At 51.1% G+C, this 23,828-nt stretch overlaps 1 protein-coding gene across 4 annotated transcripts in view; it reads left to right on the top strand.

Annotated features, from left to right (window-relative positions):
- LOC119373547 (uncharacterized) overlaps window positions 1-23,828 on the top strand; it is an 89,189-nt gene that overhangs the window by 51,997 nt on the left and 13,364 nt on the right. For 3 of the 4 annotated variants that reach the window (XM_037643600.2, XM_037643604.1, XM_037643603.2), the window contains exon 4: window positions 13,032-13,124. The exons of the other annotated variant lie outside the window; for it this stretch is intronic. In XM_037643600.2, the coding sequence (XP_037499528.1) occupies window positions 13,032-13,124 (93 nt within the window). The remainder of the gene's footprint in view (window positions 1-13,031; window positions 13,125-23,828) is intronic. 4 annotated transcript variants of the gene reach the window in all.

Raw genomic sequence — 23,828 nt, 5'->3', positions numbered from 1 at the left:
TGCCTTGGCAGATAGTAACCTTGAGGTTATCCGGCCGACAATCAATTGCCCAACTGATAGCTTCGCTTTGCACGATATAAGTGAAGCTCAAGTTTCTCGAACATTTATAGGTCTAAGGAACAGCAATGCTTTATGTATAGATAACTTGCAGATGAAGCCTATAAAATACGTTATTGAACACCTCACACCTGTCCTCGCTTACATATTTATTCTCGCTATCCAGTTAGGTGAATATCCTGATGCAATAAAAAATCCAAAGTGTGTGTTATTTACAAAAGTGGTAATAAGAATGATGCAAAAATTTATAGACCGATATCTGTGATTCCCCTTTTTCGAAAGGCTTAGAAAAATATTGTTTTCTCGACTGCCTAACTTCTCTGACAAAATAAATTTACTTTCTGACGCACAGTTTGGTTTTAGGAAAGGGTGTTCTACTGAAACAGCTTTATTAACTTTAAAACATTGCTACATAACATTGAAAAACATTGAAACAGTGCTACATAACATTGAAAATAAGCTTGTAACCCACGGTATCTTTATTGATTACAATAATGCTTTCGATTCACTGAACCATAACATTATTCTACTAAAGCTATCAGATTACGGGGTTCGTGGTAAGCAGCTTGAATTATTCCGTTCATATCTCACAAACAGGAGTCAGTGTATGTGTATTGGTAATTACCGTTCATCTCCCCTTTTTATAAAACACGGCGTGCCGCAAGGCACTATTTTGGTGCTCTTTTCTTTAACGTATATATTAACGATATATGCAGCATTGAAGCAAGGTCAACATTTGTTGTATATGCGGATAACAGCAATATCCTGCTCCCTGGCCCTGATCGAAAAGCTCTAGCGTCAAAGTGTAATCACGTCTTTGAAAAACTGGTATACTGGTCACATTCTAACTGCCTTAAAATTAATCCAAAGGTCACAAACGAGCGCGTAAATAAAGCGTGCGCGTGTCCACTTCCAAAAGGCAGCGGGATAGAACAACGCCAGCCGGTAGCCGAAGAAACGCAAACTACAAAAAACAAGTATCAAAAGACGCCGACACGCTGCTTCCCCCTCACCCACTCGAGCCAGACGTCCCGTCCCTGAACTCTTGTGACCGGCTCCCCCCATTTTTCCTGTCTTTTCCTCTCTTCGTCGTTCTTGCCGACCTTCTATCACTTCTTTCCCTTTTCCTTTCTACTTTTCTTTTTATCCCCTTCCCCCTACCCCTACAGGGCGCCTAGCCGTGTCACCACTACGTAGACAGAAATTATCCCCCTTTTCCTTTTCCTCAAGAACCACAACAACAACAACAACACAACGAGATCAAACGCCCGGCAAAGCATGGATATTTCTAAAGGGAAAGGAAGACGCAACGTGAAGCTAGGCCACCGCCAGTCGAACCGGCGAGAAAAACCTCGAGCATTCCATAACTTTGGCTGTGCTGCACGCCGTAGACCGCTGCCGACGCTTCTAGAACCCGGCAGAGAGGAGATAAAAGCGTGCCACGACGACCAGCGAGCAGTCGGTCAGTCAGTCAGTGAGTCAGCCGGCCCGGAGATGGTGAAGGTATGCTCAGTATGGCTCCGTCAGCCAACCAAGACGTGTTTATGATGGTGTGCGGTCAGTCGATTGTCGATCTGGAGGAATGATGAGGACGCCGCGTGAGCCGTGACAAGTAACGACGATCAACGCTGGAGTTAGAGTGAGTTTTCCCTAGAAGAGAAGCATTCAACTACCGTCCAAGAATTGTAGACTGGGTACGCCGTTGTATATTAAGTACTTTAACTGTTCTTGAATAGTTGTAATGCATGAGATTGTATTTGTAGCGCGTGATTTGTTTGTTTCCCGTTGTGTTAACACCACATGTGTTAGATTGTGAAGCTGTAACTGGTACCAGCCGAGTGTGCATGTGTTGGTGATGTTGTATTGCCTTAAATGAGAATATATTTCGTTTGTGTTATCGACTCTCGGCTCTGACTCGGTCATTGGACCACAACCGGCGTTCGCTGGCGCACTAAAAGGACCAACTCTAAATTGTCCACACTTTCGTGGTGCGTTTTCGGAGGGCCGAGACGCCAGCCCTTGGAATCCGCCCGGCCATTGCCATTCCCATTAACGGGATCAGTGACACCAACTAAAACCAAGGTACATTTTCCATGCCAAAAATAAATCAATTAAGTTAGAGCAAGATATTTTCTTCGACGGACACATGATTGAAGTTGTTAATGAATATAAAATTCTTGGTGTTACATTTAACTCGAACGCTGGGCACTCACATTGCCAATTTTTGTGCAAATAGCTATCAATGAGCACGGGAGCTATAGGGCTGACGCGCTGACGTTTTGAGTACTGTGGCGGAGTCTGGTGGCGTGCGCCGAAGTTGCTTGGGTAGTCAAAAATGGACGCCGACCGGCGAGTTACGCAGTTCTCAGTTGCTTTGAGCGTTTTACTTAATTTTGCGCCTAGTTTTCAGGCTCAAAAAGAGCTTAAAACGTACGCAGGAACTTGTCCGCTATGCCTGCAGAGTCTGACATGGTTGACGAGCGATCCCTGCTTCAACAAACCGTGCCGAAAGCAGGTGGTCCGGGCGACGGCTCTGGGCAGCGCGCGGTCCCGAAGCGCGGTCGCCGCCGTAACGGCTCATTCACACTGGGGAATCCGCCGGCCACAGCGACCGGAGTTCGCGCGCCACCGAAATTCCACATTGTTCACACCACTTAGCAACCGCACCGCCGAAACTAGGGCGCCTAGTTGCCATCGTTCTTTCGCGAGCAGGAACGCTGGCATCGACGCACTCTGCGTTGTGTACGCGTTTCGTTATGGCGAAGCGCATAAACAGGAGCAGGGTCGGTGAACTGCCGGGCCTGCTCCAAAGCAACTTTCTGGGGATGTCTGACGAGGATAAACGTGCATTCGCCGAACAAAAGAAACGACGCAAGCAGTTGTGGTTGGTTCGTCCTGATTCGCAAGACGCGAGAAGCTTGGTCGAGCCGAGGCAATGCTACCCGTTTTGCGAGATCGCAATGATGTATTGCAAAGATCCTAATCGCGACAACACTTGGTAGTTGTCGAGAGCTACAGGATGATTACGAAAGACTTCGCTGTTGCTGCGGGCTTCGACGACTCCGATATCACAAGCGCGCCGCCATTTATTCGAATGTTCGACTCGCGTTCCAATTGGTTCGCGGTGAGGGAATCCGGCGGCAGCTGCCGCAAAAATCGGTCCAGGACCGATCGGCGCGGAATGGGCTTTTCCGGCGGATCTAGCTGCCGCCGAAGCGGATTCCGCGCGCTCTCGCCGCCGAATGTCTCAGTGTAAACGCGCCATTATTGTTGCGTGGTTAATTGCCTCGAAAGTGGGGATAAGGATCCTGATGTGTGGTTTTACTGGTTCCCCTGAAAGCCCTACGAAGTGGAGCGACGGAACCGCTGGATGCGTGCCGTCCGACGCGTGAAGTGAGTACGCGAGCAAAACGTGGTTTGCAACGCAACGTGCTGATTACTTTTCGTACGCGCGTGCACGCGTTTATATATGTATATATTCCCTGTGTGCAGTCCAGACGGCACGCCGTGGCTGCCGACGGCGATCACGAGGATATGCAGCCGGCATTTCGTGGGAAACGAGAAAAACGATGCCATGAGTCACCCTGCGTATGTGCCTACGATTTTTCCGGCAGCTTACAGCCGGCTGCTTCCAGCGGCCGGCTGTAAACATTGCGCGCCGTCGCTTCTCGACCGCCACCGCACGCTGACAGAATTTGACGAATTCCCTACAAGCAAATGTTGAAAATTACGACCGTGCATGGGGGAAAAAGTGTGTTTGCGACTGAATGCAGCAGAAAACGGCACATGGCGCGAATGCGCACATTCGGGCCGCCGACGGCTAGCCTTCGTCATTTGACCTTTCTTGATTCCGTTTCGTCGTGTAATGCAAATCATTTCGGCTTTCTTAACAGCAATCTTTTCGTTTATGCACTGTCGTTATTCGCGCGAGCATGCCTCGTAAAACTTAACTCGAGTTCAACGTCGTATGAGATTCCCTGCACTTGCGAGTTGCAGCGCGCCGAAATGGTTCCTTCAAACTCCTGCACGTCGTAAACATACTTGACGTTGACGAGCTTCTTGCGTTTACGCAGATTGCTTGGCTTGAAGAACTCAGCCACGCCAGAAATTGGCCGAGATCTAAAGCGCAGCAGAACCGACAGCGGTGGCTCCATTGCGCATCTGAGCTTAGTGCTGCATGCGGCCGCCAGTCTGACTACTCGAAACCAAAGAACTTATCGTTGGGGGCGCTTTTTAGCACCGTTCTCGCAGCGCCGCCTGGGCAGCCAGTCAGGCCTGTCGCGTTGTGGCACAATTCTTCCACTGCAAGTGAAAATGCAAATTTATCATGCACTCTTTGCATCGCATATTAATTATTGTAGTTTGGTATGGCTGACCACTACAAAAGAAAACTTTGCGAGAATTTACTTATTACAAAGGCAAGCTGTTCGCAACATCGCCAACATTGATTACATGTCTTCTACAGAACATTATTTCGAGTCGTACAACATTATGAAAATTAATGAGATGTATGCATTTCGTATTATGCGTTCATTTTGTGTGTCTTCGCCCACTATCATGCACTTTATCACCTCAATTGCATTTCTTCAGCAGTACAGTAATCCTCGCACACGCTGCACTGACTTATGTCTAATACCACGTTTCCGTACTTTTCATAAACTGCAGTCCTTGAAACACAACCTGCCATCAATTCTTGATCGATACAAAGATATAGGGAAACCCACGTTAACTTCACTACCGTCAAATAATTTTAAAATCATCAATGTGAGTACTTCATCATTAAGCAACAAGCAAAAACAATTCCTAATGAAATATGTACATTATCATTGGCATAAATTTAGTAGCTAACTCGCTCAGTCTTCATTCGTTCTTCATGTTGTGTTTCATGCAGTGAATATCTTTTCCTATGTATTGTACATGTGAATCTATGTTTGTACAGATGTGTATGTGTGCATATATGTGCAGACATGAGTGTCATGCAGTGAATATTTCTCCCCAATGTGTTGTACATGTGTATCTAACTTTGTACAGATGCGTGTATATGCATATGTATGCATGCGCGTGTGTTTATATAGATGTAAAGTGTGGTTATTTTTTCCTTTTCAATATGTTTTTTTTTCTTCTTTTGTATATTTAAGCTACATTTCGGTGTCATCTCTAGTTCCATATTTGATATTGTAACGTTGCTCTTTTCTACGAAGAGACGAGGCTGCTCAACGTCATGTTCGCTATTCACATATTTCACAGTTGGCTATTTTGATGACATATTACTTCAACGATGTTTAGCTACTGACATGTTTCTGTTCATGATTTAGTATGTGCACCAAGGAGGGGCGCCACGTGTGCCTTGAAGTCAAGCCCTGCCTTGTCTTTTGGTTTTCGAGCCTCTGTCAAGCTGCAGACCGCAGCTTCCAGCCCGAAAGCCGATTCCAAATCTATTTGGAAAAAATAAAGATTTTGAATATCACTCGTAATATTACCAATGGTACTCCTAATTGCACTATCGATACTTTGTTCATAGTAGTACATTAGATTGTTTGTTTACACTATCGATAGTTTCAAAAAAGATGGTTGATCTCTTTGTCATAGGAATCGGTCTAAAACGAAAATGAAACCTGTCGTCACAGAAGTAGTTGATTGCTTTAGTGCCTTGGTATAGCAGAGCTTGTATAATGTCTATTGTTGTTTGGCAGATGCAGCGCCACCTGATGTGGACACACTCACGTTGATGCCTAGGGGCACTTCTCCGTACCGATGACTAACGCCCATGATCATGATTTAACCCTTGCGGTAGCTGAAGTTCTCAACATTTACGTGGACACCGCATATGGTGAATCCCGCACAAATATGGTGTGAAGAAGAAGATGCGCCTCCATCCAGCAGCATCGCCAACGCTCGGCTCGCTCGGCTCGTGTTTCGGATCGCCGCTGTGCCTCTGGACGCTTCTTCTCGCTTGCTTGCCGCTGACGACCATTACGTCTTTCAACGACCAATAAACCTCTTCACATTTGGTGGAGGGTGCTGTTCATCCCCGTCGCTACACCCTGGAGCTGCGTAGCCGGACGCTACCGCCGATCATGACTCACCACGCAAACCCACCGGCGCCTTCGTCCCTGTCCGTCACCTGCACCGGGCTTCCTCGGCTCCGGGACCCAAAGGTCTTCAGCGGTGCAGATGAGACCGACGTGGAAGACTGGCTTGACCACTACGAACTGGTGAGCGCGCATAATAAGTGGGATGACCCCGACAAGCTAGGCTACGTCATATTTTATCTGACTGGCGTCGCCGAATTGTGGTACAACAACCACAAACAGAACATCCCCACATGGACCGTCTTCAAGACGTCCTGCTCTGAAGTATTCGGTCGACCAGCTGTCCGCAAGCAGCGCGCGGAGCAACGCTTGCGCGTCCGCTCACAGCAGACTGGAGAAAGCTTCACAAGCTATATTGAGGACGTCGTCGACCTTTGTCGACGTGTCAACGACACCATGCCCGAAGCTGACAGGATCAAACAAATCCTGAAGGGCATTGACGATGGCGCTTTCCAAATGCTCGACTCTTCGTCTTTGGTTGACGTCCCGGATGACTGCTGCGACCCACCAAATGCCCTGTCGGCACTCGGGGAGTCATCCAGTGATATATTTTCCAGTGCCATCGCCGATACCCTCACCCCTGCCGAACACGCTGACCTACTTGCTCTTCTGCACGAGTTCCGGAATTCTTTCGATGTGTCGCAACCTCAACTGGGCCGCACGTCGCAAGTACAACATTACGTCGACACCGGTTTACACCAGCCGCTGCGTCAAGGACCATACCGCGTCTCCGCTGAAGAGCGCCGCGTCATTAACAACCAAGTCGAAGACATGCTTCGTAGAGACGTTATTCGACCATCGCACAGTCCCTGGGCGTCTCCTGTCGTACTGGTGCGTAAGAAAGATGGATCTATCCGGTTTTGCGTGGACTACCGTCGTTTGAATAAGATAACCCGCAAGGACGTCTATCCTTTGCCGCGCATTGACGACGCCATTGACACCCTTCACGGAGCAGAATTCTTCTCGTCACTGGACTTGCGGTCTGGCTATTGGCAAGTTCCTATGGCTGAAGCCGATCGCCAGAAGACTGCGTTTATTACACCTGATGGCCTATACGAGTTTAACGTCATGCCCTTTGGACTTTGTAACGCGCCTGCTACGTTTGAACGACTTATGGATAATACGCTACGTGGTCTGAAGTGGTCTATGTGCCTGTGTTACCTCGACGATGTCGTGGTTTTCTCCCATGATTTCCCTACACACCTCCGTCGCCTCAGGCACGTTTTGACTTGTCTGAACAACGCTGGCCTTCAGCTTAACCTCAAGAAATGCCGCTTCGCTGCCCGGGAGCTCGTCATCTTAGGCCACATCGTGTCCAAACAGGGCGTATTACCTGACCCTGCAAAACTTCGTGCAGTCGCGGAATTCCCTAAGCCCACGACCATGAAGGAACTTCGAAGTTTTGTAGGTCTATGCTCCTATTTCCGGCGCTTTGTTCGCAATTTTGCATCCATCATGTCACCGTTAACCCAGCTTCTTCGCGGCGACGTGAACCTCTCCTCCTGGTCCTCTGCATGTGACGTAGCCTTCGCTACACTGCGCCGCCTGCTCACCTCCCCACCTATTCTTCGTCACTTCGATCCGACGGCTCCTACCGAAGTACACACAGACGCCAGCGGGGTCGGGCTTGGCGCTGTCCTCGCTCAACGAAAGCCCGGCTATTCCGAATACGTCGTCGCCTACGCTAGTCGCACGCTGACGAAAGCCGAAACGAATTACAGCGTGACTGAAAAAGAGTGTTTGGCTCTGGTGTGGGCGCTTGGAAAGTTCCGGCCGTACTTATACGGCCGCCCGTTCGATCTAGTAACCGATCGCCACGCGCTTTGCTGGCTCGCCACGTTGAAGGACCCTTCTGGCCGCCTAGCGCGATGGGCACTTCGCATCCAGGAGTACGACATTCGCGTCGTATACCGCTGCGGACGCAAACACTCTGACGCTGACGCCCTCTCCCGCTCACCTTTACCGCCAGATCCAGCGTGCGCAACCACATGCGTCCACCCCTTGTCATCTCTCGATCTCGACTCCATTGCCACCGAACAACGTCGTGACCCGTGGATCGCTTCTCTTCTTGATTATCTATGTGGAACATCCACCATTCCTGTATCTCGATCCCTCCGTCGTCAAGCTTCCCATTTCACCATCCGCGATCAACTGCTTCATCGCCGCAACTACGCTGCCGATGGCCGCCGATGGCTACTGGTCATTCCACGCAGCTTGCGATCCCAAGTATGCGCCTCTCTTCACGACGATCCGCAATGTGGCCATGCCGGGGTCTTCAAGACATACGAGCGCCTTCGCCATCGCTATTACTAGCGCGGCATGTACAATTTTGTGCGGAAATTCGTGCAGTGCTGTCCTGACTGCCAACGACGCAAATCGACACCTTTACGTGCGACCGGCGCATTGCAGCCGCTTCCATGCCCTGCCAAGCCATTTGATCGCGTCGGCGTTGACCTCTACGGTCCCCTTCCAATGACCGCAGATGGCAACCGGTGGATTATCGTGGCTGTCGACCACCTGACACGCTACGCCGAAACTGCCGCTTTGCCTAGCGCTACCGCTCGGGATGTCGCCTCTTTCATTTTACGTCACTTTATCCTTCGACATGGCGCCCCTCGAGAGCTCCTTAGTGACAGAGGCCGCGCTTTTCTCTCCGAGGTCGTCGAAGCTCTGCTCTCGGAATGCCACGTCATTCATCGGACAACCACAGCATACCACCCGCAGACTAACGGGCTCACGGAACGGTTTAACCGCACCTTGGGTGATATGCTCTCGATGTACGTCGCATCTGACCATAGCAACTGGGACCGTGTTCTCCCTTATGTAACATTCGCATACAACACCGCGATACAAACAACTACCGTATTTTCGCCTTTCTTTCTCCTTTACGGACGCGAGCCTTCACATACTATTGACACCCTACTTCCCTACCGTCCTGATGCTTCCGAGTGGCCACCTGTCTCCGAAGCTGCTCGACAAGCCGAAGAGTGCCGCCAGCTCGCCCGCACGTTTACCTCACAAGAGCAGCAGCGACAGAAAGAAAACCGCAGCACTTCACTTCCAGACCCTAGCTATGCCCCAGGGTCTCTCGTATGGCTCTCTGTCCCATACCAGACTCCAGGACTCTCCTCGAAGCTCGTTGCAAGGTACGAGGGCCCTTACACCATCTTGGAGAAAACCTCTCCAGTTAATTTTCTTATCGAGCCAGTTTCTCGATCGGATGACATGCGCCGGCGTGGACGTGACATCGTCCATGTTTCCCACCTCAAGCCGTACCATGAGCCTCTACCTGAAACTTCTTAGGTCGCCAGGATGGCTCCTTTTTCAGCGGGGGCGATTGTGAAGAAGAAGATGCGCCTCCATCCAGCAGCATCGCCAACGCTCGGCTCGCTCGGCTCGTGTTTCGGATCGCCGCTGTGCCTCTGGACGCTTCTTCTCGCTTGCTTGCCGCTGACGACCATTACGTCTTTCAACGACCAATAAACCTCGTCACATTGGCATCAACAAGCACGTAATGAACACTGATACTCGATATGCACTCCTCCAAAGCGCCGTGAAACGCGAAGAGAAACGCTACCGCGTTGTGTCTTCCCTCTAGCCCGGCAGTTAATTCTCACAGGGCGAGCGGGGAACGCGGTGCGACAGCGAGGCGAGCGTCGGAGAGCTATTGTTCGATATGGATGGCTGCTATGAGCGAGGCTTTAACCACCTCGCTGTGTGTTAAACGAAGTTAACTTCTATTGGAAACGTGCCGAATGGGATGGTCGCAGCAACGGCGCGTTTTTTTTGTTTTTTTTTTCGAGCCTGGTGGCACACATGTCACTACCCCGTTATAAAGAGGGCGCTCATAGCATCCATCCATCCATCCATCCATGCAAGAGCACTGTGAGAGGAAAGTGTGAAAGATAAAAGGCGCGTTCATGTAACCTCCGTTATGTGTAAATAAAGAAAAGCAATAAAGAAGGAAACGTTAGGCGGTAGCTCAGTGGGCAAAACGCCCGACAGCCATCGTCGCGGACCGAGAGGTCATGTGTTCGACTCCTGCCAACAGAACTTTTTCTTGTAGTTTTTTTTTTCTTTGCCATTTGATGGCATTCAATTCGATGACGTATTGCCGAGACGGAAATGCGTCATGAAAAATCTTGGTTTGCCCCGGCATAAAATACTTTCGTGTTAAAAAATCTATAGATGCTATCTATTGTCAATTTACTGATACTTCTGCATCGCGACTTATGCCTCGACTCGCCATCGCAACGACTTTGGACGACCTGAAAGGCCACGCACAGCTATACCCGGGCCAGTATAACAGACGCCTCACTGTGAACGACGCACATCGGCGCATTCTTTACGTGGGTCTTAGTGCTGCTCGCGCTGAGCTACGTGAGTCGCTCTGCCAAATTAGAGGATGTTTATGTGTTAAGAAAGTACTCTGTAAATGTAGTATGTGCGTGCGATTTCCAATTAATGCTGTTTGGAAACCAACGTCACCTCTTCCCAATAAGAGTCCCTCAAGCCAGCGGCGTCGACCTTGCTGGGACTGTGTATTTGAAAGGAATTTTTACCATTCAAGCCTACATTACTGTTTTTACATCCGCGGTAGTTAGAGCGGTGTACTTATCTCAATGCAGTTTCAAGGCTCTTGACTCATTTCTGATGAATGTTCATCTTTTTCTCCGGCACCGTGGAATACCAAGTGTCTTATATTCCGGCAAGGTTCTAACGCTAAAGGCAGCTAGTCGTGAACCGAAGTTCATTGACAAAATAACACGAGGCATACTAGTGCAGCACTTTTGCGCGACGAGCCAAGTTATGCGGAAATTCACAGCTCAGCGTGATTCATGGAGGAGAGGCCTCCGGAAAAGGACAATACGGAATGTTAGTGGCTGCCTCAAGAGGGTCTTAGCTAAATGTTAGTACAATTGTCGGGGCGGAGGATGTGGGACATTGTGCTCGGCGCGGACACGAAGAAGAAGGGAATTGGAGGGAAGGCTGTACGTGTTTGGAGTGTTCTATGTACGCCATGTTGGGAAGGCAGCGCGCATAGCGACAATTATGGCTGCAAAAGGATTTTCCCACAAAAAGAATATCTTGCACACTGAATGATTCATCGCCGAAGTTATAGACCGACATAAATCAGCGCATTAACAATTTGCCCAATATGGACAGGCAGGGGTGCTCATAAATTGCGCATAATTTCATTGCAGTCATGCAGAATCTTAACGCCCATACAACTCGATTCCCATACAATTTCCATAAACGATTCCTATACAACGACCATACAAATCGCCGTTGTTACCGCGTTCTGTATTTTGAAGTTTTTCCGCGATCAGGGTGGTATGATTAGATAGTTCACACACATGCGAGCAAACACACGAGCAAACGTGTAGTCTTTAAAAAAAAAGAAAATGAAAGGTATCAGCACTGTGATTGCTGATCGAGGAAATCTTTTGTGGGGTGTCCTCAGAAGGTTTCAGTAAATGCCTGAATATGCTTTGCGGGCTAGAGTTCTTTTTTTTTTCGAATAATATATCTCGTATATCGAATATGCAGCGCATGCTGCACTTTGCAGTGCCTGCTGCAGCGCCTTCTGCATTCTGTCCAACTGACACTTTATGATGCGTTGTTGTTCCCGATTCTGCATATATTTATTTGTGATTGCGTATGTTAAATGTTTACTCATAGCACTTCGACCTCTCGTCTTCGCTGTCGAGAAGATGCCCGTCGAATAATACCTAACAACGAATTGCTTTGCCCTGTCGAATAAAGCTACGAATATAGCCAAGCAGAAGATACTAAATTCATAATTGCAGTAGATATTACACTAAAATGTAACGCACATTCTTAAGCAAGTGTTATCAGACCGGATCCTTAACAACCCTAACTTAGCACACTCCGCTCACGAAAATGTTGTCAATAATGTTTATTTGTTGTAACTTTACTGCGTCATTTGCCGCTTGCGAAATTACATGGGCGTCAAACAGCGCCCAGAATTCAACATGTTGGTCCACCTAAGTGAAACAGTGGTTACGCTCGGCGGCGGGCCCGAAAGCCTTGGGTATGATCTGGGTTGCGGTGGTAGTATTGCGAGCGAGGGGAATCGCTAGAAGCCCGGCTACAGTTCAATTTCAGTGCAGGTTATAGAACACTCGATGGTTTAAATTTGAGGATCCCTATACTACGGTTAGCTTTGTTATAATAACGTGGTTTTGGGACCTAAATGGCACGCATATTTCTTATTATCATAATTCAGTCTCCCCCTTGCACACAGTGAGAATGCGATCATGTTGAACAAACAGTAAGGCTCCTCTTTCTGGAGTGACCATGGTGTGTGGCAAAAAATAAACGTAGGTTTAACGTTGCTTGCTCTTGCGCCGCTTATTTTAAGGATAACAGTTGATGCAGGGCATAAAATGACATGTGGTAAAGAAATATTGCGACGTGTTCTTGATGATCACAGAACTTGAAATTATTCAGAAAAGTCGTTAGCGTTCGCTGTTAAATATATTGTTAGTTTTATGAATGTCATACAATTTCTGTATTTATCACCTTCTCTAGGCCTGTAGTTCATATGTATGTATGCAGAAATATACATGTTCATGTGCATTATGTAGGAATGTACAAACATGCTGTGTGAACTTCACTTCTTTAGAAAACAGATTTAGTTTTCTCTTTTTGGTAACTTCCTTTGCAGGCGTGCGGAATTGAGCTAATGTTTGTGATGGGCGACTGTCTCCTGTGGTGTCCATGTTCTTAGTCTCTTTTAATCCATTAGTTACAGTAATACGAGCAGGTGTAAGCAACATCAATGAAGGCATCGTTGTATCTTATCCAGTATATCAATGAATAAAGGAATCATTTCTGACATTTTTAATGTACGTGCAGGTAGCGGGTACTACTCATACGAGGAGCTATTATTTACTTTTGGTGGTGGCAACTGCGGCATCTTCTTTGTATCAACTACCTGGGGTAGAAGAGGTATGTTGATGCTGCGTTATATTGTAGTCTATGAGTGTTAATTGTGTGATTCCATGAAATAATACTTTGTTGGTGCTTTTACGTGACTCAGCACGAACGATTAAGTACTCTAAAGAATAAGAACGCTTGTACGAGCGGCACGTCACCATTGTTTGGCAGCAGTCAAAAGTCGCGTTATAAAAGCGGGCTGATTTTTCTTGACTACTGTACTATGAGATGCAGTTCTATGTGTCTTTCTATAATGATATGCTGCGGTCTGTTTGCGTTCTTCTGCAGTGCGTATCTGAGGTTTAGCCTGTACGCCCTATTATATGAGGCATATTGTTAATATCAAAATCAGGGAGCAAACAGCCCGGCAATATTCCATTCAGCATGCATGAGCATTACTAAATCAAACTCGGACACAGGACCCAACAGTAAAAGTCCACAATCAAAGCAAGCACTTAGGAGAAATCGCTAAGTAGGGGCTGTCGCATATATATATATATATATATATATATATATATATATATATATATATATATATATATATATATATATATATATATATATATATATATTGTGAGAAACTTCGAAACCACTGAAATAAAGGAAGCAACATAAATATTTTTCTCCTATGAGTTTTCGCTAGCGGTCCAGCCTTCTTTAGCGGATGTAAGTGAAATGGCGTGACACAACCCGCAGCAGAGGGTCGCCCACTCAGTTTGAGCGCAAAAGGCAGAAAGAAAGAAAGAACCACGAAGGAACCCACGGCGAAATTTGCTGGGGCATTCCTAAGCGGCTGCAGCACGAGGAAAAGAAAGAAAAAAAGTCACAGTTTTGCCGCAAGGGCGAAGCAATGAATGCGATAGCAAGAAAATTACACCGTTTCCCGCTAAAGGGGAGCATGAGGCGATGCGAAGCCGGAGCACTTGCACGATCGCGTTCCGTTGGCGTTCTTTGGGCATGCTACCGACCTGGCGTCGTGGAAACCGAAGAGGAACGCTACGCGCGTCTTGTCTTCCCTGTAGCCTGGCCGTTAATTCTGTGGTAGAGGAGGCCTACCGTGAGTAGGATCCCTCGCCTTCATCTCGCAGCCCCTTTCCCTTAAGATGGGATAAATAAAGTTATTTCTCTCTCTCTCACAGGGCGAGCGGGGAACGCAGTCGGGGGGGGGGAGGTGATTCTTAAAAGGAAGAAGGAAATGAAAATGGAAATTGGGTCTGGAGTGCACGATAACTCTCTCTCAAGTGAGGACACCTCAACCGATACACTCACGGGGGATTCGGGATTAAAGGGACAGTGAGAGTGAAAAGAGTATGGTAAAAGAAGAAAAAGAAAGGTATGAGTGGTAAAAAAAACAGTGAGGGGGTGGGGGGCAGGAGAACGGGCGTCCGAGTCACCGTGGTGAGCGGCTAGAAAATTCGTTCGACTAGGCCGGCATCCTCGAGAAAAGCGAGTAGGGCCGCAAGGGCTGATCGGCGACGGTGCACGTGGCCGGTGGGATGGAGCAAGTCCTGTAGGGTCGCACACGGCAGTCCGACGAGGCGGTACTTCATGGCGAGCCGCTTCCGCGCAGTGTTGAGAGAAGGACAGTCAAACAATAGGTGGCACAGGGTTTCGATCGCGCCGCAATCGGTGCAGTTCGGCGCAGCGGCGCCGCGAAGACGATGCCTGCGTTCTGCGGGCCACACAGAACCGGTCCTCAGGGCAAGAAGAAGCGCGCGCTCGCGGCGAGTTAAACCAGTGGCTGGGATGGGAGGAAGGGTTGTCCGGAGGCGACCCGTGCGTCAGGATGCTCGCGCACCAGCTCCCGGCGAATGTTGTTGCGTGCCGAGTCGAACGAGCTGGCGTAATCCGTCAGCGAAGTCTCGGCGGAGTGTGCACGTTTTGCGAGTTCGTCTGCGGCCTCGTTGCCCGCGATGCCGACGTGTGAAGGGAGCCACTGAAGGACCACATCACAGCCTCGTTCCTGGAGGGCCAGCAGGCTGAGAGCGGCACGCTGAGCAAGAAGGGGGCCTCGTTCCTCCCTCGCGAGCTGGCAGAGGGCAGGTTTCGAGTCGCAGAAGATTGCTGCGCTCGTGACGGCCAGCGAATTGCGCAGGAGGTCTGCAGCCAGCTGGAGCCCGACTAGCTCAGCTGTTGTTGAGGATGCACAGTATCGCAAGCGGCACTGTCGTTCCGAGCTGAGATGAGGGGCTATGCAGGCGGCCGTGGCTGAGCGATCCTGCAGGACGGACCCATCGGTGAACACCTGCGTCCTCCCGGCCAGGTCCTCATACATCCGCGCCGCGGCCTTCTGAGCAATGGCACTGATGGGGGTGTGGCGTTTGGATCGAATGCCCGGCAGGTGCAAGTTCACTCGAAGGGGCACTCGACGGTGAGGGGGTGGCCAGCGCGAAAGGCGTGCGGGGCGTCAGCCACAACACCGTCGTACACGTCGATAAGTTGGCCGACACGTGAGTTTGGCACAGCACGTAACCGCGAGAGGAGGGGACCTGCATCAGGCACTCGGTGGAGACGCTGCAAGTAGTACAATGCGCGCAGGTCCGCCATGAGCGACGCAGGCCACGCACGAGCCTCCGCGAGGGTCTCGGCCACACGAGAGCCACGAGGCATTCCGTGACACATGCGGATGACTCGGCGGTGGTCCTGGTCGATCAGTCGCCACTGTGGCGCCTGGAGTTTCCAGATCGGCAGTGCGTAGTGGATGGCAGATAGAGCCATCGCCTCGTAGATGGTGCAGGCGAAGGCAGCGGGGCAGCCGTTGCCGCCTGCGAGTAGTTGGCGCACGGCCGATTCCACGCGACGCGTCGTCTGTCGTACACGTCGCACCGCCGGGAACCATCGGAGGCGATTGTCCATCGTCAGGCCGAGGCAGCGGACGTTGCTACTCCAAACTATTGGTGCACCATCCAGCTGAAGGCACGGAAGATGTCGTCGGGCTTCAGCACGAGGGTGGACGACGAGGGCCTCGGTTTTCGGCGCCGAGATCGTGAGGCCGATGTTTCTCACGAAGGCGGCCACACATTGGAGGGCCTCTTGCATGCAAGCGCGCACCACCGAGCACTTTCGGGTCGGTCCACGCACATACAATGCGACGTCATCAGCGTACACCACTGCGCGAACAGGGAACACAGCCGTTTCAGGTAGGCACTTGACGAGCGGCGCGAGTACCAGATTAAACAAAAACGGGCTGAGGACGCTGCCCTATGGGACGGCACAGCTGACAGATCGCGGCGCACTTGTCGCCCCGCCCACGCGCACAGTAAACGTTCGGTCAGTGAGGAAGGCCTGAACGTAGTTCAAGAGTTTGCCCTCAACACCTAGCGCGCGCACAGCACTGAAGATAGACGAGTGGGGGAGCGAGTCGAACGGCGACTTTATGTCAAGGAGGAGTAGGATGGCCATTTCTCCATCGTGAAGGGCCTGCTCGAGGGTGCTCACGACTGCAGCAATGCAGTCGATGGTCGCGCGATGTGGCCGGAATCCACACTGCTCTGATGGGAAAGCGTTGCGCACCTCCGCGATCCACTGTAGCCGGTAAAGAGCCATCTCCTTCATAGTTTTGCCCGCCACAGAAGTGAGAGAGATGGGCCTGTATGACGTCACCGATCGCGGCGGTTTGCCTTGTTTGAGGACAGGTATCACAGTCGCGGAACGCCATTCTGGAGAAAACTCTGTTGGAGAAAACTCTGTTGAATGCATCCAACAAGAGTGGGCGCTGGGAGGCATCCAGGTTTCTCAACAGCTGATGAGTGATTTTGTCCGCTCCAGGGGCGCTGCGCTTGCGCTTTCTGAGGAGAACCCGTTCCAGTTCGTAGAGGGAGAAGTCCTCCTTGCAGAGAGAGCGAATGTCAGCTTAGGTGATGAGATCCACGGGAGGGAGCGAGGGTGCGGCGTTTGTCGTGACACCGCCAGCGCTCCCCGCTCTAGGAGGGGAAGGAGGCGCGAAAGAGGCGGCAAGCAGTTCAGCAAGCTCCCTTTCAGCGATGCCCTGCGCAACGGCTATGGCGAGCACTGGGTAGCGCGACACTTTCGGGTTTATCAGGACGCGCATGATGTGCCAGCCGCGGCGACGTCCTCGTGGATCACTCAGAAAGGAACAGACGCCCGTCCAGCTGCGGTCGCGTAGCCGCTGGGCGTGCCGCCGGCACACAGCGTCGAGTCGGTTGTACTCTGTCCATGCGCCGGGGCAGGGTTGCCACTGACTTTCGAGTAAATGTCGCCAAACGAAGAGCAAAAAGTCGCCAAAAGTCGCCATTTTTTTACAAATGTCGCCAAAGAAGTCGCCATTCTAGATATGTGCGGCATACCTAGTAATAAAAGTTTCCACTCACGTATAGCCCCGTAGAATACAGTACCATCCAAGACCCTGAAATTATGTTGACGTTTCTCAATGCCAGTCGTTTCGCCCGCTTCACCATGGGAGTGCATAGTGCTACTTCGCCGACTAGCCGCAAGATGTGCGTGGTGGCCCAAGGGTGGATGAATGAAACGCTCATGATATCGTTCCATCCCTGTCCGCTCGTTTCAAAGGTAAAGGTGTGGTAAACCTTGGGCGAAAACCGTGAAAGCGTTGTTTGTAGACAGCTTTACGTACCCTTATATGAATTAAAAGTATTAAAAGGTTTATTAAAGGTAACACGACAGCATTCTTACAGGAACCGATCATTAGTGAGTCTTACACCTTTTCAGTGTGAACTAATATGATACCAGACGCCACTGACCCTTTCTTATAGTCACCTATATCTACACGCGGCAATCTGATGCGTTATTAATGATCAGGTAGACGGTGTAAAACGTTACATAGCAATTGTTTTCATTGCACACGCTCACCGAGAACAGTGGAAAATGCCTCAATAAATATTTTTTTATTGCACGAATAGCCGCGTATCCGCCTCTCTTCGCTATTCCAAAACAGTCTTTACGAGCTGAATTGGGGGTACTGCAACAGTGAATAAGTCGCCAAGCTATTCAGAACAGTTGGAGCTTTGGCGGAAGACATGGTCGGAACAGGCGGCCAACCCGTCGTCTAGCCCCTTCAGAAGCGAAACTTTAGAGAAGCTTAAAGGGACACTAAAGGCAAATATTAAGTCGACGTTGATTGTTGAAATAGCGGTCCAGAAACCTCGTAGTGCTACTTTTATGCCAAGGAAGTGCTTATTTTGAAATAAAATCGCGTTTTAGTGGTCCGCATCGCGTTAGCGCACTTCAAATCACCCGCCTGAAATCCGAGTTTCATACGTCACTGCTGCCGTGCCCAACGTTGCCAGCCTTTACTGCGCGGCCGCCGACACTAGTAGCAGCAGAGAGAAAGTAGCGGGACCCACAGCAGCAACAACGGCCATCGAAGCCATCGAAGCTTGGCGCAATCGCCGCAATGGATACAACGACACATTGGCTCGCGACGCTGGGCTCCAATTCAGTGACTTGAGCCCCGGTGAATGCGGTATGCTGCTGAGGGCTCGTAGTACCGGCGTCGTTGCATGCGGCATTTTGTCGAACTTCCTGTCAGAGCGACTTTCACGAGCACGCAAAACACACGCGGTAGTAAGCGATACCGAAACTACCACTGAGACGCGACCGCGTGAGCGAAGCAGGGCGCCGGGCGAAGCGCAGTTCGGCGAAAACGGAACCTTTGAACCACGCGCGCCGTTCCCCATGGCAACGCCACAGAAGTTCTTTTTTCCATGAATCAAACGGAAACGAACAAACAGCATTTTATTACGTCTTTTGATGCACGGAAGGCTCTTTTTTTATTGCTGCTAGTTTGATTACTAGTGATTTATTGTAGGCAGACTCTAATACGGCATCGGGATCACTTCGAAAATGTCCCACTCGTGGCGCTCATCATGTGATACATTTAGCTTAATTTCTCCGTAAGTAGGGCACTGCTGTTGATAATATTGCGGTTTTAGAAGTTGTCATACATTGAGCTTTCACTCTGACATAAGTTGTTATTTGCCTTTTAGTGTCCCTTTAAAGCACCTAAAGCCATAAACTTATAGTCAAACACTGCCCCCTCGCGGTTTGCAAGGCGGTCCGCTGACTTACATTTTGCTAGAATGTCGCTGAGGAACATTCCAGTACCTCCTGCATCTAGATGAATTGAGGAGATACACACGACTTACAGGACGGACATACCGAATGACGCGTAATATGCACATACTACTCGTGGGTCTAAACCCAAGAAAAATACAGAGAATGTTGCCGCTCAATCGTTGGGAAGACACTGAGCTTAGGTTGCATAACTCAGTGGAGACATAAGCCGAAAATCGCCAAAAATTCGCCATGTCGCCATTCGTAATTTTAGGTCGCCACGGGCCTCTCAAATTCGCCAATTTGGCGAAAAGTAGCCACCATTGGCAACCCTGCGCCGGGGACCGAGGAGCGCAGCGCCCGCCGCTGTGCTCGTTGGCGCACTGCGCGGAGGTTGAGCAGCTTGATGTCAGGGCAGGGCGTGCCGGCGGGAACAACAGAGCGCGTAGTGGTACGCTCAGCACAGTCCGCGATGCGCGAAAAGAAATCATCACTACTCTGCACGCTTGCGCACTGGTCACGGAAAAGTGGCCACCGTACAACACTGTATTCACGAACAGCACCGCGGCTGGGGTGGCACGGGAGGAGTGTGATCGGGTAGTGATCAGAACCAGCAGTGTCAGCGTGGCGTTTCCACTCGTAGGAGCAGCGTTCTGACACCAGCGCCAGGTCAATCACTGTCGAGACCGCACTGCGACGGATGAAGGTGGGTTCCCTGGAGTTTAGTACGAGGAGTCCCACCGAACTGATCGCGTCGCATAGCTCCCTACCGCGCGCATCCGTGGCACGGCAACCCCAGCTGACGTGGTGTGCGTTGAAGTCTCCACACAGTACGTGGTCACGCGCGAGCACGGCGACAAGGCGCGGCACAAACGCGCAGCTGGCCGCGACGACTGGGCGCACATAAACACTCGCGACGGAAGTGTCCACGCCGTCCACACGGACCGTGGCAGCAACGCACTCCCTCGTCGCACAGCATAAATGTTCTGTGGGGACAAGCGCATGAGCTAGTGTGTCACGAATGTACAAACCGGCGCGCGGCTTCCCGGGCGGGTGGGCGGTGTCACAGCACGGCGCATTATTGCACTCAGCCAGCGCACACTGCGTGGAACTGCTGTAGCCGATGTAGCCGGGCAGCGAAACATCCCCTACGCGAACATACGTCTCCTGCAAAGCAAGGACGTCGTAGTCGCGCAGGGGAAGGATCGCTGCGAGCTCTGCTTGTCGGCGACGCAGTGAACGGCAGTTCCACTGCAGTATCCGTGGCCTAGACTCGTGTAGATCACTCGCCATCATTTGTTAATGTAAGGTGGGTGGCCAGCGCTGCAGCACAGAGCGGGCGAACGGGGCAACCGAGAGGGAGAAAATTCATAGCGGCTGTCAGCACTGCCGAGAACACAGCGATCACAGAGTTTCTCTTGTCTGTGGCGGTTTGTGAGTTCTTTGCAGACGGAAGACCAGCGGCCGCCGCGTACGGAAAGTTCTCGCAAACCAGGGGGTGGGCACGGGAAATGGTGGTAGAGCCGGGTGTTGCTGGGTCTCCTGTATTCTGTCCACGCGCGATAGCGAGCGCCTCACGGCGCGCGATTGGGAGCGACGATTCGGCGCGCACTTCCAACAAGCGCCGCTCATCCTGCCAACGAGGGCAGCGGGGCTCGGTAGCAGGGTGAGCTGCGCCACAATAGAAGCACCTCGCCTTCTTCGCGGTGCACTCACCGAGGGAATGCGGTCCGCCACAACGCACACATCGCCGCTCAGACTTGCACGTTACGTCCGTGTGCCCATAGCGTCCGCAGAGCTCACACTGGGTTGGTCGTGGACGGCGAGCACGCACGGGCCGGCGCTGTTTGAAAAGTTCCACATCAGGGGGAGCCTTGTTGCCGGCGAAGCGCACAATAACGTGGCGGCCAGAGCGAGAGCACTGATGGACAGGCAACCGTGACGCGATATTGGCGCGGATCGAATCCTCGTCTAGCGCGGGGCCGACGTTATAGATGACGCCGCTGCAGGTGTTCGTAGACGCCTGCTTCGCGCGCACAGCAATTCCGCAGATGTCAGCCACAGCGAGCAGGGGGTGGAGTGGAGTTCCGGCGGTGACGTCGACCGCGACGACGTTGCGACCGAAATTTAGGCGGACGCGACTGACGCCCTCCAGAGGAGCCAAACAGGAGGAGATGGCTTCCTGTGTGGCTGTTCGGAAAGTTTCTCTCCTCACAGCCGCCCTCTAAAGTACCGTCTCCAGCTGGGTGCCGGGGCTTGTGTGCCGTGGGGGTCGGGGGCGTGGGTCGCTGGCAGCGGGCTTCTCAGCACGCTGAGACCGACGCCCGGTGGGAACACTTGGTGCGCAAAGCTCTGTAGCGCTCGGGGCCCCAGTGGGGGAGAGGGCGGGGAACTCTACGGCCGTCAGCTGTCCCAGCACGCGGCTGGCGCGAGGGAGTGGGGAGGAGGGCACGCCATTCAGGGGCTCCTTTCCCTCAAGAATGGGCAATGGCTCGCCTGACCTTGCTGTGCACGTGTGAACGGGAGCTGGGTTCCCTGGAGTCAGCTGTGCTTCCTCCGTGACGTCAGCAAAGGGAGAAAAGGGCCTGGTGGGCGCTCGTGTGGCTTCATTCAACGAAGCTGATGAGGCAGTGATTTCTTCGCTCCCCCCTGCGATGGGAGGGGGAGGGTTCTTGTTTGACAAGGGGCATTGTCCCTCCTGGTTTCCCTCTGGAATGCCAATGCGGTCGTTACCCTCCTGATACACCGTGACTGCTCGCTGGAATCTGCCTCGGCGTCAAAATGGCCGACTTGGGAGGGAGGACGAGCCAAGATGGCAGCAGCGTCTTTCTCGACTGTGGAGGGAACGGCGCCCGTGGAGTTGAAGGGGCCGGGGCTGGATGGCGGTTCGGGCGCCTGGTTTGTGGAGCCTGGCACAACAGTGGCGGGTCGTTTGTACCTGCGTGGCTGAGCAAGACTCTTGCGAACCTTGCGAGGACGGCGGCGAGGTGACAGCGATTTTTTGGCGTCATCTTGCCAGAGGAGGAGGTTTGCCTCCCGAAGTAGAAGTTCAAACGCTCGAGAGCGCCTAGAGCTACAGCTCATGGTGATTTCCGACAGAGAGCTTGGCGGAAAGTTGTCGTCCATCGCAAGGAGTGTCGAGGGACAGGGAGGGAATCGGCTGGTGGGGCGTAATAAAAAAAAAAAAAACATGATATAAAAGAAAAGGCCGATCAAAAAAAAAAGAAAGGTTAGGCGGACCTACATCGCCCTACTTAATCCCCAATGAGGGCTGGACCCGGGAGAGCAGAATAGATAAGTAAATCAAATGATAGAGGAGGGGGTAAGGAGATCATTACTGTGGATGAAAAATTAAACAAAAAATAAAAGGAGAAAATGAAAAACTGAGGAGATAGAAAAACGCGTGCGACCGCGACAGTACGAAGCAGGCCTGCGAGATGGGGGCAGCCTAGGAGAGGAGAGATAGGGGGAGGGGACGGGCATGCGCTGGTGCTCATCGCGGCGTTGCGCAGGAGAGAATTTCGGTATGTCTAGCCCGCGTTTCAGAGGGAAAGTGGAGAGGGGGAAAGGTGAGAGGGGGGAAAGGGGAGAGGGATGTGCAGATATACATACTTATACATATACGGTGCATGACGGCGGCGACGGCAAAAATCAGCCGAGACTGTCCATATAATTGCTATCGCAATAAAAGTCACAGTTTCGCCTCAAGGGCGAAGCAATGAATGCGATAGCAAGAAATTGGAATGTCACAGGAAGAACGGCAAACAGCTAGAAACTTGCTGCGCGATGCTCAAACACAAAAGATGCAGGAAAAGGAAACATACATGGCGAGTGCGAACAACCGTCACAGCTCGACACTTGGAGTGCGCTCCTAAAACACAAAGGAGGCACAAAAAGAACGCAAGTATATACATAGGACGTCCGCGAATTGTCACAGTTGTTACTTCAACGAACTCGTACATTGACTCGTCTAGCTAGCAGGTCACTCCTTACGCAAAAGCGGCCGCTGCAGCGAGGGAATTGACCTTTGTGTGTTTTATAGCTTCAACGCAAACTTTGCGGTAAAAGTACAAGATGTACAAAACTCCCCTTCAAAAGACGATCGGGCGAGAACGTTCGACCATGCCCTGTGTGCCAAAGCACAAGTCGAGGGCGCGCATGCCAACTCCGGCGAAACACTAGACAGTTTTATAATTACGGAGCCAAGAAATTTGCTAGCCGCCAGGACCCATGAGCAGAACGGAAGCCACTCTCAGAACCTTTCGCTCGCGTTTTCCCAAGGCCCTGCAGCGCCTTCCTTTGGGCGGCAAACAAAACCGCATAGCGCGAGACCTCAAGAGAAGAAAATAAAGGGCGTGCTTGGCAGTGGTACGTGACTGCTCACATTCCCTGCGGGCGTCGATTCTGGTCAATGAGAAAAAAACTTCATTTGGCTCTAGTTGGCGCATATTTCTGAGGCTGAAATTACAGCACAAACAAACTTCTTTGTCCTTCTTGCTTCTTGTTTACTTCTTTTTCCCGGCACCCATCTGAATATCATTTCATGCATTCGAGTATCTAATACACTATCATCCTTGTTACATTTTTTTGTTTGGAGCTATTGTGTGCGCAAGTGCGGCAACGTTGACTTGCGCTTTTATGTGCTTTGGCGCATGAAAGAATCAAGCAGTTATTCAGCGCTGG

This window comes from Rhipicephalus sanguineus, chromosome 11 (genome assembly GCF_013339695.2).
Source record: "Rhipicephalus sanguineus isolate Rsan-2018 chromosome 11, BIME_Rsan_1.4, whole genome shotgun sequence".
Classification (NCBI taxonomy): Eukaryota; Metazoa; Arthropoda; class Arachnida; order Ixodida; family Ixodidae; genus Rhipicephalus; species Rhipicephalus sanguineus.
This window is presented reverse-complemented; position numbering and strand designations above follow the sequence as displayed.